We start from the raw sequence: 16403 nt of genomic DNA on the forward strand, positions 1-16403 counted from the left end.
AGAGATAGTTGGCCCCAACCAAAGGCCGAGCAGTGGAGGCTTTGGGAAGTTGGGTGGGTGGGTCTGAGTGTGGGGCAGAGGGAGAGCTTTGGTGTTCTGGTCCAGAAACGGATCTGGGCTTGCAATGGGGAGAAGCCCCCCGCCCCTGCGCAGCCTTGCTCCTTCACTGGTGGGAAGCAGCGCGTCTCCTGGATCCGGCCCACTAGCAGGCAGCAATAGGGCTGAGTCAAAGATGTCCTTGTGTTCTGCTCCCCACCGCTGTCCGTGGGAAAGAGCACGCCCTTTCATGCGTGTTGGCAAAAGCATTCTACGCACCAATAAAGATGCCGGTTGTTGGAAGCGCTCTTGCGGGAGATGTGGTGCTGTTTATGTTGGGGCTGTGGGAGGGGGAATGCTCCATAAACTTGGGTATGGAGGGGCAGGGGGGCTTGGCCAGCATCGGGGCCCACCCTTCGGAGCACAGCCCCAAGGATGGGGGCAGTGCCTGCTTCTTTAAGAAAGTCAAGAAGAGTTTGGCCCAGCCCGGGTGACGTAAAAAATGGTTTCTTGGCATCAGCCCATAGTTTTCGATTCAGGTAAGATGGTTAAAATGCTCAGGGCTGTTTCGCTTGGGAAGAAGGCGGTTAAGGGGAGACATGATAGAGGTCTATAATATTATGCATGGTGTGGAGAGATTGGACAGGGAGAAGCTTTTCTCCCTCTCTCACAATACTAGAACACGGGGGTCATCTGCTGAAGTTGGAGGGTGAGAGATTCAAAACTGATAAAAGGAAGTATTTCTTCACACAACTGCATAGTTAAATTGTGGAACTCCCTGCCCCAAAATGTGGCGATGGCTGCCAACTTGGAAGGCTTGAGGGGAGTGGACATGTTCATGGAGGAAAGGGCCATCCATGGCTACTAGTTAAAATGTATACTAGTCATGATGCTATTCTCTCCAGGATCAGAGGAGCATATCTATTACATGAGGTGCTGTGGAACACAGGCAGGATAATGCTGCTGCAGTCGTCTTGTTGGGGGCTTCCTAGAGGCGCCTGGTTGGCCACTGTGGGAACAGACCGCTGGACTTGAGAGGCCTGGGTCTGATCCAGCAGGGCCTTTCTTATATTATGTAAAGGAAATGGCAGGCACTGCTGGGCAGGAGAGGGGGGGGGAGAGACAGCCCACAACTGGCCTTTCGAAGTGCCAACCCTCAAACGGCATTCGCGCCGTCTTGAACACCGGGCATCTCTGGTAAACTGGGACAGCTTTGTCCACGGTGACACCACCACACCACAGCTGACTGATGGCTGCCTCTCCAGCAGCCCCTGCCCTCCAGGCTCAGCTCACCCACCCCCGTTCCTTTGTCCTAGGGAGGACTTGCACCTTGAGGTCTGGAATGCTCTCCCTGTGGACAGCAGCACGTCCCCCTCCTCCCAGAAGCCCTTTCCTTGCAGTCTACTGCTGTAGCACACACGTGGGGCAAGCCAGCTGCCGCACTCCCCAGGAGAGGACATGCAGGTGACGTGCCCCCATTTCACAGGATCGGCACGGGAGGGGGCATTGGTCAATCGGGGCACCTGATAGAACAGGTTTTCCTGCCCGGGGCAGGCCAGCACCTCACGGGATGCTGGCCAAAGACACCCTGGCTCAAGGGGCAGCGGGGGCAGGCAGTCTCTCCCCCCGCCCCGGGCACCAGAGCCGGCACAGACTGACTGTCCCAGCCCTCCTGCAACTGGCCCACATTCAAGCAATGGGGCTCTCCAGCCGAGGTTGCAGAAGGCCGCCTGGGGGCCTGCCCTGTTTCTCCCCCGCCCCGCTTATTTGAAGCCAGCTTTACTCCAGAACTCCTTTCCAGGGACCTCCTTGCACCCCGGCCCCCCCAGGCATGCATGCCACCCCCGCCAGGAGCCCCTGGCACCCTCTTCACACAAAGGACGAGCAGCCTGCTCCAAGCTTTTATTGAGTCCTCTGTCCTTTTCCAGCCACTTGGGGCCCCTGCAGTCCCCCCACCCCTCAGAGTTCTGGCCCAGGGGCTCAGGGCTCCAGGCCCCGCATGGCCGCAATGGTGCTGGCCAGCCGCCGGGGCACGGGCTTGGCTGCCTGCTTGTAGTCCTCGGGCTTGGCCTTCAGCAGGAGAAGGGTATGTTGCAGGGCCCTCGAGGGCTGCAGGCCCAAGGCGTCCAGGACGTTGACCAGGTAGTCTGCGGAGCAGAGGAGAGACTCAGCCAGGGAGCCGCTGCCAAGCCCCCCCCCCCCGTGGGCTCTGCTGCCCCCAGAGGAGTGGAAGAGGCCATCTCCCCAGAAGGGCAGGGGCCACCACAAAGAAGAAGAAAAGTTGGTTTTTATATGGCGACTTTTTCTACCACTTAAGGGAGACTCAAACCGGCTTACAATCACCTTCCCTTCCCCTCCCCACAACAGACACCCTGGGAGGTAGGTGGGGCTGAGAGAGCTGTGACTAGCCCAAGGTCACCCAGCTGGCTTTGTGTGGACGAGTGGGGGGAAACCAACCCAGTTCACCAGATTAGCCTCCGCTGCTCATGTGGAGGAGTGGGAGAATCGAACCCAGTTCTCCAGATCAGAGTCCACCGCTCTTAACCCCTATACCACGCTGGCTCTAACACAATCAGACAGCATAAGCTCCAAACCTCGCCTCTTAACCACTACACCATGCTGGCTCTCCAACCCCCCTCCCTCCTGGCTCACCAATGTCCGTGGCCAGCTGCTTGGCGGAGTGGGGGGTCAGTTCTGGGATCTGCAGGACGACTTCGCAGTAGGTCTGCATGGTGGCCCTGGCCAGCGAGCCCAGCCAGTAGTCGGCCATGTTGTCCAGCTCTGGCACCTCGTCCCCTGCAGGCAGAGAGAGTGCACGGCTCTGAGAGTCACGCTGGCACCCGGGGGGGGAGGTAGGGAAACTGTCCCCGCAGTGTCTAGGCCAAGCTGCGGCTTCCCACCCCCACCCGCTTCCGCTTGTGGGATGATTCCTTCTCCCTCGCCTCTTCTGAAAGAAGGCCAGAAGAAGAGTTGGTTTTTATATGCCGACTTTCTTTGCCACTTAAGGAATAATCAAACCGGCTTACAATCACCTTCCCTTCCCCTCCCCACAACAGACACCCTGGGAGAGAGGTGGGGCTGAGAGAGCTGTGACTAGCCCAAGGCCACCCAGCTAGCTTTGTGTGCAGGAGCGGGGAAACAAATCCACCAGATCAGCCTCTGTCGCTCATGTGGAGGAGTAGGGAATCGAACCCGGTTCTCCAGATCAGAGTCCGCCACTCCAAACCACTGCTCTTAACCACTACACCACGCTGGAAGACCCCCCCTCCGGAGGGGGGGCAAGAGTGCCTCTTTGCCATCCTGACGGCACAATGGGGGTTGGGGCCCTGCTCCAAAGCAGAAGATGCCACAGTGGGGCGCCCAATGGCCCAGGGAGGCCGGTGGCCACACAGGCAAACCTCCCCCGAAGCCTCCACCTACCTTGCTCCGGAGGAAAGGGAAGCTTCCCGGCGTGCAGCGCCAGCTCCAAGGCAGGATCCTCCTGAACCACAAAGGGCTCCAGGTGGAGGGGGAGAGACATCAGGTACTGGCCGATCTAGGCGGAAGCAGAGGGGACCACAGTGGCACTGGAGGGAAGACTGCCGCCCGGCATGACATGAAGCCCCATTCGGGGTAGACAGCAAGGTTGCCCAGGCAGTGCTGCAAAGCGACAGCTGAGCCCCCCCCCGCGTGGTTCTTACGTTGCTGATGTACTCGAGAGGCGTGAGGCTGAAGCAAGGCAGCTCCTCGGTCAGCATTTCCCCCGGATCGGCCGTGCTCCAGCCCTTTGAAGAAGACGAACAAGAAGAGGAAGAAGAGTTGGTTTTTATATGCGGACTTTCTCTACCACTTAAGGAAGAATCCAACAGGCTTACAATCCCCATCCCCTCAACAGACACCCTGTGAGGTAGGTGGGGCTGAGAGAGCTCTAAGAGAACTGTGACTAGCCCAAGGTCACCCAGCTGGCTTCATGCAGAGGAGTGGGTAAACCAACCCAGTTCACCAGATTAGAGTCCACCGCTCATGTGGAGGACTGGGGAATCAAACCCAGTTTTCCAGATCAGACTCCACGGCTCCAAGCCACTGCTGTTAACCACTACACCACGTTGGCGTAGCAGGTCAGCTGGGCAGGGTGTTTGGGGGCCACCTCTCCCCCCCACCTGCACAAAGGCAGCCCCCGCCCAGGACACTCACCTCCATCCTGGGCACCTGCAGAAACTGCTGCTTGATGCGGAGGAAGACAGAGTCGAAGGCCAGCTGGTGGGCCAGCTGGTTGAGGCGGGTGAGGGCTGAGCGCGGGGCCGCCAGCAAGTTGTGGGTGGTCCCCTTCTCCTGGGAAGCAAAAGGCGCCCATCAGGCCGGAGCCCGGCAAGACTACAGGGGGGCAGATCGCTTCGAGCACCGGGCAGAGACTCGGAGGCAGGAGCCACCTAACCCAACACGGCCCATGCCAGGGAGACCTGCCCACCTTGAGGGCGTAGAGGGTTTCCAGGAGGGTGGCATACTCCGCAGGGCTCTCTTGCTGAAGGTAGTTGTATTCCTGCCAGGGGTTCTTTGCCGCGCTCGGCCTCTCTGAGCCAGACTCTGGGAGGCTGCCCAGCCCGCAGGAGCTGTACGAGTCCGAAAGGTACTTGCCTGCTGTGGAGAGGATCCTGCAAGCAACAGGACGAGGGAAAGGCGTGCTTTCAACATGGCTCCGGATCAGGGCCCAAGGGCCAACCGTGGGCTCAGCATGAACACACTGCAGGCTTCCCAGGCAGGACACCAGGTGGCACAGAGAGGCCTCCCCGGCTGAGCAGACCCCGCAGGCGCAGCCACAACGGCTGAACTGGCTTTAGCCAGCAGATTAATCAACTGCGGTGTGGACTGCAAACTCAGCTCATGGTGTAGGCTTTTTTAAAAACAAAAGTATACTGGTGAAAGAAAACACATAAGAAAAAGGGCTGCTTTCCCTCCTGGCTATGAAGGACCACCCTCCTTTTTCAGATAGTAGGTTCTCGTACGGGGAGCTGGAATGGAGCCCTGGTTTTTAGAAAGTCATCCCCCCCTCCAGCTCTCAGCCTAGAGGCCTTGCTAAGCCCCTCTGTCTCTAAACATCTGCTCTGCACCGAGAGAGGCCCCCAACGGCCACTGTCCAAGATCCCCCCCCAAAAAACCCTGTCCCTTCGGCACAGCCCACTCCCGGCCCCCCACCTGTTGGCCAGCTGCTGCTCCAAGTCTCCACACTGGCGCAGGAGTTCCCCGCAGGCAGCCATGATTCTGAGGAGGAGGGAAGAGCAGCCGTGAGCCCCCTGAGCCCACCAGGTACCACCTGCACAAGGGCAGCCACACTGTTTCATGAGGGACCACCAACCCGCGTCCTTCACTTCCTTGGGGGCACCCGGGACCATCAGAATGGGAGGAGTCTTGGCTATGAGATTTCCCCTGGGAGGGTGCTGGGGGAGAGCTTGGCCTGTATGCCGGGATCGGGGCTGGGAGGGAGCCCGAAGAGCCCCTGCCTTGCCACAAATGCCCAGCTTGGCTCGCTCGCTCGGGAAGCACCTTCTCGCTCTCTGCTTGCAGCACCTGCTGCAGGTGGAACCACTCGGCTTAATCCAGGAAGGAGAAAGGGGAGAGAGGACCCCAACCCCAGCATCCCCCCCCATTGCGATAGGCACAGAAGAAGACTGGGAGGACATGCATCCCAGTTTGCACCCACAGCTTTTACCGGACAGAGCTCTGGAAAGCCGTCCAGTCTTCCTGGAAGAGTGAATGCGGAGAGATCTCGTCCAGTTTGCACTTCTTCCGGATTGACTGTAGGGCGCTGCCGAAGTCCGAGGCGTACCTGCGGGAGGAGTGGAGAAGGGGGGAGCTGGCCAAGAAGCTGCACCGCTGGCCCAAGAGGTCCAGAAGAAGTGTGGGGCGAGGGAGGACTCAGCCACACTCCTGTGTCTTACAAAGGCTCTAAGCCCCTCCCCAGAGGCAGGGCTGTAGCACGGCTGCCCAGAAAGCCAGGCAAAAGCCCACCCGTCATTCCTCCCACCTCTCTTGGGGGGAGAAAGGAAGCAGAGCTGCCGGCCCATTGGGGGGTGGATCTGTGCTCAAGCAGTAAGAACCCCCCCACCCCACATGTCCTGCTAATTCCCTGCCGGTGCCAACTGCCAAGGCCAGGCCTGCATGCCCCTGCCCGGCCAGGGACTTACTTGCCAAAGAGGGCTCGCAGGGCCTTGAGGAGGCCGCCCACCCCCAGGCCGTCGGTCAGCTTGAGGCAGTGGTCAACCGCCTGCAGGGCCAGGCCGAAGAGCTTGTTCACCGACTGGCACAGCTCCTGGACGCAATCCATCACCTCGCCGTGCTCCTGCGCAAGAGCCACAAAGCGCCCTTAAGCCCCCGCCCCCCGGACAGCCCTACTGCCCCCCTGAGAAAGGACCAGTTCACCCTCCCAAAGGCCCCCACGCCAACCGGTCTCCCCAGGCTGGCTACAGCCGGCCTTCCAGGCACTTCCGCAAACAGCAAGACTCTTCACGTGGCACGATGCCGGGAGGCAGGAGAGCCCACCGCTTGCAAAATGGCCCTCAGGGGCAAAGGTCAGCACGTGCACAACGCGGCCGGGGGCTGCAACAGTACCAGGAAGGTCTTGCCTACCCAAGCCAGCCTGGCAACTACTCCCTGCCCGGGAGCTGCCTGGGAGGCTTTCCCCTTTCACTTGCTCTGAGCCAAGCGGGGGGGGGGGGGCTGGCTCTCCGTAGCAACATCACAAAGGCCAAAGATTTCCACCTGGCTGCAGCTCGCATGAAGCCACGGACGGCCCGGTTTTATTGCTCTCCTGTTGGCTGGCAATGTTTGTGGCTCGTTCGGGTAACCTCCCGTGCCGGAAAGCCCAGCGCCTGGACCGGGCCTCGCTTACCAGAGGGACCTCGCTCATCTGGATGAGGAGGTTCTCTTCCTCCAGGGCCCCGTACTGCAGCTGGAAGGGCTTGTAGGGCCCGTAGACGGCGTCCACCAGCTCCGTCACCTTCACCAAGTTGCACTCCCCTCGAGGAACAAGAAGAGATGCTCAGCACCGGGGAAGGGGCCGGCCTTCCCCATTTTCATCACACTTATTGGTTCAGTATATTTATATGCCCGTCTTTCTCCGGGGCATCCCGGGACCCGAGGCAATACAAATAATGTGTCAACCCAAACATTAAGGACAAAAACTGCTTATGCCCTGCTGAGGTTATGGATTCTGAGCAGGGGCTTTGATGTAACCCCCCCACCCCGCCCCAAACTTCCAAGCAGCCAACACAGGGCATCCCTTCACAGAGAACCAACCGGGCGTTCTCCTTGAACGTGCCATGCTGAGAAAAAAGCCTGGCAGAGCCTTGCTTGCCAGGACCCAAAAAGAGTTCTTCAGGCACACGAGGGCCGGCTGCCATGTATGAAAACACGGGCAGGGGAAGCACCCTCTAACCCCCCCTCCCTATCCCCAAGCGACCTCAGTGAAGGTTCGACTGGTGCTGCTCTCCCCACCCCCAGCCTGGCGCGATGGAGCCGCCTCCTGACTCCAAGGGGCCGGGTCGCCGGTGTTTGCAAGGAGCAGAAGTGCTAAGTAGTATTTACTCAAGGTAGTATCAGAAATGTTCCACTTCGGCAAACACCACCAAGAACTGTGTCAATACCACCACAGTAAGTTAAACAAAGTTTGGTACAAATGTTATGTAACCTATAAATACCAACAATGCTGCCCTAACAAGCAGCGGCGTTCCCGTAAAAACTCCCCCGCACAGAAACCCATGGCTTGGGGGGGGGGGTGTTTCCACCTGAGGGAGGGCCAGAGGGGACGCTTACTTAAGCTGGGCTGCAGGGCCGCCTCCAGGCCCCGCGCAAAGTAGGCCGTGGCCACGTACAGACCCAGGAGCTGGGCCAGCTTGTTCTCGGGGCCGGCCCGCTCCATGGCGGTGCTGAGGCAGACGGGGATGGACGGGACCAGAGCGCCCAGTGCCTGGATCAGCAGCACGGTCACCACCTGCGGGGGGTTCTGGAACACCTGCAGGAGGCAGAGAGAGGGAAAAGAATGAGATCGGGGGCGGGGGACACACAGCCCACCAGCAGCACCATCAGGACTCACACGCAGGGCCTGCGACTCCAAGGAAAGGGCTACTTCAAGGCTAGGTTTGGAATGGTGGACTCTGATCTGCAGAACAGGGCTTGATTCCCCCACTCCTCCACACGAAGCCAGCTGGGTGACCTTGGGCTAGTCACAGTTCTCTTTGAGCTGACTCAGCCCCACCTGCTTCAAGGGGTGCCTGTTGTGGGGAGGGGAAGGGAAGGTGATTGTAAGTTGGTTTGATTCTTCCTCAGGTGGTAGAGAAAGTCGGCATGGTTGCTGAAAGGTAATTGTGGGGCCACAGCAACAAAGACGGGCGTGGGGCTGGCTCCACACATGAAAACACATGAAGCTGCCTTCTACTGAATCAGACCCTTGGTCCATCAAAGTCAGTATTGTCTACTCAGACGGGCAGCGGCTCTCCAGGGTCTCAGGCAAAGGTCTTTCCCATCACCTACCTGCCTTGTCCCTTTAACTGGAGATGCCGGGGATTGAACCTGGGACCTTCTGCATGCCAAGCAGATGCTCTACCACTGAGCCACAGCCCCTCCAGAGGCTCCCCAAGCAGCTTTTGGGGAAGGCTTTGGACACGGCCCATGAGCCTTGCCCTGAACAGAGCCAAGGAGCAACCTCACAAACCGATGTGAGAAGAAACACTGAGACCACTTTCCTCGGCCCGTTGCACAGCCCGGTGACTTGGCTCCGAGACGTCCAGAATATCTGGTTCGAGAGCCCCTCCTCTGTGAGAATATCACACTGGCTGTTATGTCAGCTGATACTGGGGATCCCTCCACACGCGTGGGCACCACAAAACCTCTGCATTCCAGGCTGGTGAAATAATAGCCTCCCTCCCCGCCTCCACCAGAAAAAAAGGCCCACTTCACCCAGCGGCACCAGCTTGGCCCCTGCCACGCACACCCTGAGCCGATTCTTGGGAAAGGCACTGACGGAGGAGGGTGTCCAGCTGCCAACCAGCAAAGGTGATCCCTGCCCGAAAAGGGCAAATGCCTGCAGGGCCCCTGGCAGAAGCGGCTTCCATCCGTCATGCCAGCGATAAGCATCAGCTTTACTCTTCACGGGTGAAAGGACGCCTGGGCCTAATCTGATGAAGCCGCCCATTGCTACGAAAGCTCGGCCGGTAATGGGCAGGGCCGGCTTCCAGCAGCCCTCCCCCCACCTCTCCATTTCCCCATAGTTACCGACCCGAAAGCCAAGAGAGCAAAACGTCTGCAGGGGCCTCCCAGGACGCAGGTGGCCCCTCTGAACCCCAGACAGGAAAGAAGTCCAGGAGTGTGTGGGGGGGGGTCAATCCCAGGAAGGTTAGAACTGACCCCCCCTTTGCCTCTACAGACAAAAACTGACTGCAGATGAACATCACCTTTCTAGCAGAGAGGAGGAGAAAGAGAAGAGTTGGTTTTTATATGCCGACTTTCTCTATCACTTAAAGGAGAATCAAACCGGCTTACAATCACCTTCCCTTCCCCACAACAGACACCATGTGAAGTAGGTGGAGCTGAGAGAGTGTGACTAGCCCAAGCCAGCCCAGCTGGCTTCATGCATAGGAGCGAGGAAACAAATCCAGTTCACCAGATTAGCCTACGCCACTCACATGGAGGAGTGGGGAATCGAACCCGGTTCTCCAGATCAGAGTCCAGCGCTCCAATTCTGCTCCCTTGAAAAGCCACGCTCTGCCAACTTCCTAAGTTTTCTATTCAGAAAGCTACTTTCGTTTTATTAGTTTTTACCATCCGCCTTTGCCCTGACCAGGATGGCCCAGGCGAGCCCAATCCCATCCTATATCAGAAGCTCAGCAGGGCCAGCCGTGGCGAGAAACCACTAAAGAAGGCCAGGGTCGCTGCGCAGAGGCAGGCAGTGGCAAACCGGTGGGCTGCATCTCAGAGTGGCAACTGACCCCCTGCCGGCCAGAACCCATGAGCTGGTGCCAGCTGCCCTCCTGGCCCAGAGGGCGCTCTGCCCCTACCTACCTGGGAGGCCCACTGCAGCTGCGAATGCCAGGTGCCCAGCAGCACATCGTAGAGCTCCATCAGCTGCCGATCCAAGGGGAGGTCGGACTGGCACAAGTCCTGCCACATGGCCACCAGCTGCACCTGCAGGCAAGAAAACAGGCTGGCACTGCTACCCACGAGGAGTGGCTACCCATGGGCAAAACGGGACCAAGCGGCCGCTCATGGTTCCCCCGTGAGGGACCGGCTCGGTCCCACGTGCCCAACCCCCACCCCACAACAAGGAGCCACCTGGTGACCAGCCCCCGAGAACCAGTCTGGGAGATGGCCGGCGGGGGCCTGGAAAACTTTGCACCAGACAGTCTGGATCAGGACCCAGCAGGATCAGGGTGTGGAGCTTGGGCTGGGAGAAACAGCTGCTCCAGGGAGGGTCCCTCGCCTTCCAGCCAAAGCTGCTTACAGTGCCCCCACTCACCCGCCCTTTTGTAAATGGATGCTGAAGAGTGTTCTCGGAATCACCTATGTGTGTGTGGGGGGGGGGAGGCGGGGTCTAGCTAGAAGCGCCTGTGGAAGATGAGCCGGGCCCAGGCAGAGAGGCCGCCTGGCTGCCCCAGCCATTTAATTATCTTTGGTATGCTGCTCATAACGGAGTGTGAAACCAACACCAGCTGAAGGGCCTGGCAGGGATCCGTCCCAGAGGCTTATCGGGGAGGGGTGTGTCCCATGGAATAGGGGCCCAGCTGGGGACTGGCCAGCTGCCCACCAGGTGGCTCTTCTGCTGCGAAGGGCTCTCCCAGGGGGAGGGGGCACGGAGAATCCCTCTGCTTCCCTGGCCGGAACAGGAATGGGGAGGGAAGTCAGAGCGACGGTCCCCCTACAGGCAGTTTGCTTCAGGAAGCTTCCCACTCCAACTTGCAGCAACTCCCCCCCCCACGCCCCTGTAAAGTCACAGCTGAGACACCCCATCCTCACGTGAAAGAGGGGCTTCTCCCCCCCTTCCCAAGAACTAGGAGGTGGGAGTGGCTGGGGGGGGGGCAGGATACCTTGTGGCACTTGTAATAGTAGGCCAGGAGCTGGGGCAGGCGGTCGATCTCGGTGAAGACCTTCACAAACACCCGGGCCTGGTCTGGAAAGAGAGCAGGAACAGCCTCATGGATCCCGTCAGCCCAAAAGCCTTCCCCTCCGGGCACCCAGAATCCTGCTAGGGGAGCGACTGGTGTGCCAAAGAGACAGCCAGGCCTCCAGTTCAAGGCCCACCACAGCCCTTTCTGACACCCTCAGCGCCTTAGGAGCAAAATGGGAACACAAGTGAGCCCTCCCTCACTGGGCTGTTGCCAGGGAAAAAGAGGACGTGCAGTGTGGTGTAGTGGTTAAGAGTGGTGGTTTGGAGCGGTAGACTCTGATCTGGAGAACCGGGTTCGGTTCCCTACTCCTCCACATGAGCGGCGGAGGCTAATCTGGGGATCTGGATTGGTTTCCCCACTCCTCCACATGAAGCCATCTGGGTGTCCTTGGGGTAGTCACAGCTCTCTCAGCCCCACCTACCTCACAGGGGTGTCTGTTGTGGAGAGGGGAAGGGAAGGTGATTGTAAGCCGGTTTGAGTCTCCCTTAAGTGGTAGAGAAAGTCGGCATATAAAAACCAACTGTTCTTCTTCTTCATGAAATGCATAATGCTCGAGTGCCCAAAACACTGCCCGGAGATTCTCCCAAGTGGGAGAGGCTTTCTGTCTGGACTAGATGGGTCCCTCCGGTCTGATCTTGCAATGTTCTTAGGAAGCAGCAGCTCCAAGCACAGAGCACGGCTGCCCCCTGCCGGTGGGTTCCTAGCTGTGCTCCCAGCCTGGGGAGAGGGAGCGGCACTCAGGCAAGGATATGCATTTAACTGCATATGGCCAGCCCACGTCTCTGCAAAGCACAGGACCAATCAGCGACTGACCCCCTCTCCAAAGAGACCCACTTCCAACCAGAGGCTGCCCCACGGACGCGAAGTCCCAGCCGCAGAGGGCCTCCCAGCCTCCAACTTCAAAGGCTGCCGGACCTGAAGGTGTTTTTGGAGGCTAGCAGGAAAGGGCTCGGGTTCTGGGGGAGGGGCCTGGCCCACCAAGAAGAGCCTCGTGTTGGGTCCCTGTCCCGCAGCTCTGGGCTGGCTCTTTCCCTGGGGCAGGAGCCTGTGGGCTCCGTAGCCACAGGAGGAGTGGAGCTCTCGTTTCCCCTGCTGTGCACCAGGGCTGGACCAAGAGGTTTCCCTCTCTGGAAGCACCACAAGGTCTGGGGAGTGTTTCCACCTGGGAAGGGGGGTTATTCAGCAGAGTTGTAAACTTGGTTTTGCAGCTGGATTCTCTAACCCGCATTAAGCAAAGGGAAAGACTTTGCAAAAGCGAATATGAACCCCCATCGCAACTCCCCCACAAGCAGACCAACACACTGTTCCTGAGCCGTGTTCTTGCAGGGCGCCCAGCAGGCTCTGCCTCCCCGCCTCCGCCGCCGGCCCCCACTGACCGACAGACTGCGTGTTGAAGGCCGCCACGATCTGGGGGCTGGCCAGGGCCTCCAGGCGGTTCTTCAGTGCCTCCAGGTGCACGCACTTCTCCGAGTAGTCCGGGGTGTCCACCAGCACCGCCAGGCTGCTCTGCATGCTGGTCAGCTTGGACGAGATCACGGACACGTCCTGCCCCCAGAGAAGAAACAATCCCCCCCAGCTCAGTTAGCGTCACCCTGGCGCTGGCAAAGAGGCCCCTCCAAAGCAAAGCCACAGTGGGCAGACAGTGGCCCTGCCCACCCTCTGGGTTGATGCTGGACAAGGGAGCTCCCCTCTCCTCCCATTCACAGCCATGCAGGCAAGGAGGAAGATACCTGGGTTTTAAAAGTCTCTTCGATGTCGGCGCTGAGCGTGCTCCACTTGTCGGCTTCCTGGAGCGACTCGGCCGCCAGCTGCATCCTGGACTTCACGTGATCCAGTTCCACCAACACCTGGAACGGAGAGAACAGTTCAGGACAGGAAAGACTGCGCTACCGGGTCACAACAGCTTAATTCTTCCTACGCTGACCAAAAGTGACACCCAGCTTGTTCCGCAGCAAGGCCATGTTTCCAGGCATTGCTCCAGGGGCAAATGTGGCAGCCACTATCACAGTGAGCAGGGACAGATGATGCCCCCTCAGCAACACCAGCCCCCGGGGCGAGAACGCCGCCTCCATACCTGCATGGACTGGGCCGTGTCCTGCTCCAGCCTCTGAATGTCCTCCCTCACCAGGACCATCTGCTCCTTCAGGAAGGCGGCCTCCTGCTTCAGGGCTTCCACCTCCCGTAGGACCCGGGGCATGCTCTGCAGGGCCTGGTGGCTCGTCTCTGCGGAAAGGCATGGCAGTCGTGGTGAGGCCCCATGGGCAAAGCCCCGTTTCGCAGGAGCCACCAGAGAGGAAGGGGTTGTAAACAGGCCACCACCAGGTTGCCAGGACAGGAAGGAAGATGGCCAGCCGGACCTCATAGGTGGACACAGTGGCAGGCGGTTCCACTAGCAGCTCACGTTCTAGCAGGGCCTTTATGGCACCCCTGCAATGCATGGGGGGTTGGGGGAGAGGTTCTACAGCACCTTACCTTCCACTGCTTTGTTGACCTCTTGGATAAAGAGCTGCAGCTTCATGACCAGGGTTGCGGCGTGGGCGTCCACCTTGCCCGGAGCCTCCTGCTGCACGGCCCGGAAGGCCCCGTTCACCCAGGCCTTCACCTCGAAGTCCTCCGCCAGGAACTTGGAGAAATCCATGGGGCAGAGCGGCTACGGCCTGAAAGGGGAGGCGGGGGCCGGGCGTTAGCCTCACCCCAGCACTCAAGCCCAAGCACTCTCCGTCCCAGACGCAGGAAGGTCTGAAGCAACCAGGAGCCCAAACAGCTCAGCTGCTGACCCCAAGCAGGCCTGGGCAGGTAGTACTGCAGACTCTGCTGGAAGGCAAAAATCCCCAAACCAAGGGCTCTCCTCCACCTCTCTGTCAGATCTTCCCTCCTTGGAGGCCAGGATGGCATGTATCAGCCCCACTCCCCCTTTAGCAAACCTGTGAGGTGGATTGTGCAAAACTTGCCCAGAGCACCCAATGTACTGTGCTGAGACGCCATGCAAGGAAACAAGGAGATCTGAACACACTGGGAAAGGGGGTAGATGTGAACAACATGCAATTCAACAAGGATAAGTGCTGAGTTCTACATCTGGGTAACAGAAATGAGGGACATGCATACTGGATGGGGGCTACACTTCTGGGTAGCGGTGGGTGTGAACAAGATCTTGGGGTATGGGTGGACCGTGAGCTAAATATGAGCAGCCAGTGTGATGCAGCGACAAAAAAGGCTAATGCGATCTTGGGGTGCATCAACAGAGGCATAACATCCAAATCGCAAGATGTCATAGTTCTGCTGTACACTGCATCGGTCAGGCCACACCTGGAGTATTGCATACAGTTCTGGAGGCCTCACTTCAAAAAGGATGTGGACAGAATGGAGCGGATGCAGAGGAGAGCGATTAAGGTGATCAGGGGCTTGGAGACCCAGCCCTACGAGGAAAGACTGAGGGAGCTGGGAATGTTTAGTCTGGAGAAGAGGAGGTTGAGGGGAGGGCATGATTGCACTCTTTAAGTATTTGAAGGGTTGTCACTTAGTGGAGGGCAGGGAGCTGTTCCTGTTGGCAGCAGAGGATAGGACTGACAGTGTGTGTGTTAAGTGCCGTCAAGTCACTTCTGACTCATGGCGACCCTATGAATGAAAGTCCTCCAAAACGTCCTATCTTTGACAGCCTTGCTCAGATCTTGAAAATTGAAGGCTGTGGCTTCCTTTATTGAGTCCGTCCATCTCTTGCTGGGTCTTCCTCTTTTCCTGCTGCCCTCCACTTTTCCTAGCATGACTGTCTTTTCCAGTGACTCTGGTCGTCTCATGATGTGACCAAAATACGACAGCCTCAGTAGTCATTTTAGCTTCTAGGGTCAGTTCAGGCTTGATTTGATCTATAACCCACTGATTTGTTTTTTGGTGGTCCAGGGTATCTGTAACCCTCTCCTCCAACACCACATTTCAAAGGAATCTATTTTCTTCCTATCAGCTTTCTTCACTGTCCAGCTTTCACACCCATACATAGTAATAGGGAATACGATGGCATGAATTAATCTAGTCTTGGTGGCCAGGGACACACCCTTACACTTCAAAATATTTTCTAGCTCCTTCATGGCTGCCCTTCCCAGTCTCAATCTCCTTCTAATTTCTCAGAAGGACTGGCAGTAATGGGTTTAAATTGCGGCAGAACATAAGAACATAAGAAAAACCCCATCAGGTCCAGCAGTCTGTTCACACAGCGGCCAACCAGGTGCCTCTAGGAAGCCCCCAAACAAGGCGGCTGCAGCAGCACCGTCCTGCCTGTCTTCCACAGCATTTAATACAATAGGCCTGCTCCTCTGGTCCTGGAGAGAATAGGTGTGCATCATGACTAGTATCCATTTTAACTAGTAGCCATGAATAGCCCTCTCCTCCATGAACATGTCCACTCCCCTCTTCAAGCCTTCCAGGTTGGCAGCCATCCCCACATCCTGGGGCAGGGAGTTCCACAATCTAACCATGCATTGCGTGAATAAATGCAATTTAACCATGCATTGCGTGAATAAATACAATTTAGCCATGCGTTGTGTAAAGGAAAAGGTACAGGCTGGATATTACGAAAATATTTTGACAGTAAGAGTAGTTCAGGAGTGGAATCTGGAGGTCTTCAAGCAGCAGTTGGGCGAACACTTGCACTAGACGGCCTGCACGGCCCCCTCCAACATGCAGCATGACTAGTATGATTGCATTATACGTGTACACGCATCCACACAAACAAACACGTACGGTCCCGGGGGGGAGCTCACCTGCGCGCCTGCGCAAAGCGCGACCTCGCACTCTCTGCGGCTTCGTCAGCCCAAGTCAGGTGGCCGCCATCTTGCCTGAGGGCTGCTACGCGCTCCGAAGCTCCGCCTCCCGTAGCTTCATGCCCTTTCCATCGGAGACTTCCCGGAGGGCCCCCCACGTGATTGTCCCAGTACTGCCTACAGTGGCCAGGATTGGTTCAGAAACCTAGTCCGTGACGCACGTCACCCTGGGATTGGTTATTTGGCACGAGGGGGCGGGAACTGCAGCGGATCAGGCCAATTGGAATCCTCAAGGCGGACCCCCCCCCCCGAGAGGACCGCACGGCTGATTCGGATGAGCAAGGTGACTGACAGGCACTCCTGCAGGGGCGCAGCGAGCAGTCTCCGCCTTCCTCCTGGCACAGCAGAAATTCATGCAGAGGAAGCAAACTTCCGGGGCGGGGAGGTATCTTGGGTTGATAGGGGCTTTTAGTTATTT

The 16403-nt window shown here is 58.2% G+C and overlaps 1 protein-coding gene across 1 annotated transcript; it reads right to left on the reverse strand.

Moving 5' to 3' along the window:
* Window positions 1-1998: 1998 nt before the first annotated feature.
* COG7 (component of oligomeric golgi complex 7) lies at window positions 1999-13809 on the reverse strand. The gene is made up of 17 exons (XM_056866427.1): window positions 13644-13809; window positions 13246-13394; window positions 12902-13018; window positions 12548-12716; window positions 11091-11173; window positions 10069-10191; window positions 7825-8023; window positions 6902-7029; window positions 6198-6352; window positions 5723-5839; window positions 5209-5274; window positions 4484-4667; window positions 4210-4347; window positions 3717-3800; window positions 3457-3571; window positions 2689-2832; window positions 1999-2183 (listed from the first exon to the last, which is right to left on the reverse strand). Exons 1-17 carry the CDS (start codon window positions 13807-13809, stop codon window positions 2017-2019), a joined length of 2304 nt encoding a protein of 767 aa, XP_056722405.1. The 3' UTR covers window positions 1999-2016.
* Between the last annotated feature and the right edge of the window lie 2594 nt (window positions 13810-16403).

Source organism: Euleptes europaea, chromosome 21 (assembly GCF_029931775.1).
Source record: "Euleptes europaea isolate rEulEur1 chromosome 21, rEulEur1.hap1, whole genome shotgun sequence".
NCBI classification, from domain to species: Eukaryota; Metazoa; Chordata; class Lepidosauria; order Squamata; family Sphaerodactylidae; genus Euleptes; species Euleptes europaea.

Coding starts and splice junctions, on each gene's coding strand:
- COG7 (XM_056866427.1), bottom strand. CDS start 13,809: ATGGATTTCTCCAAGTTCCTGGCGGAGGACTTCGAGGTGAAGGCCTGG. Junction 13,019..13,245: donor ACACGGCCCAGTCCATGCAG/GTATGGAGGCGG, acceptor TCTCCGTTCCAG/GTGTTGGTGGAACTGGATCA. Junction 8,024..10,068: donor AGCTGCAGTGGGCCTCCCAG/GTAGGTAGGGGC, acceptor TGCCTCCTGCAG/GTGTTCCAGAACCCCCCGCA.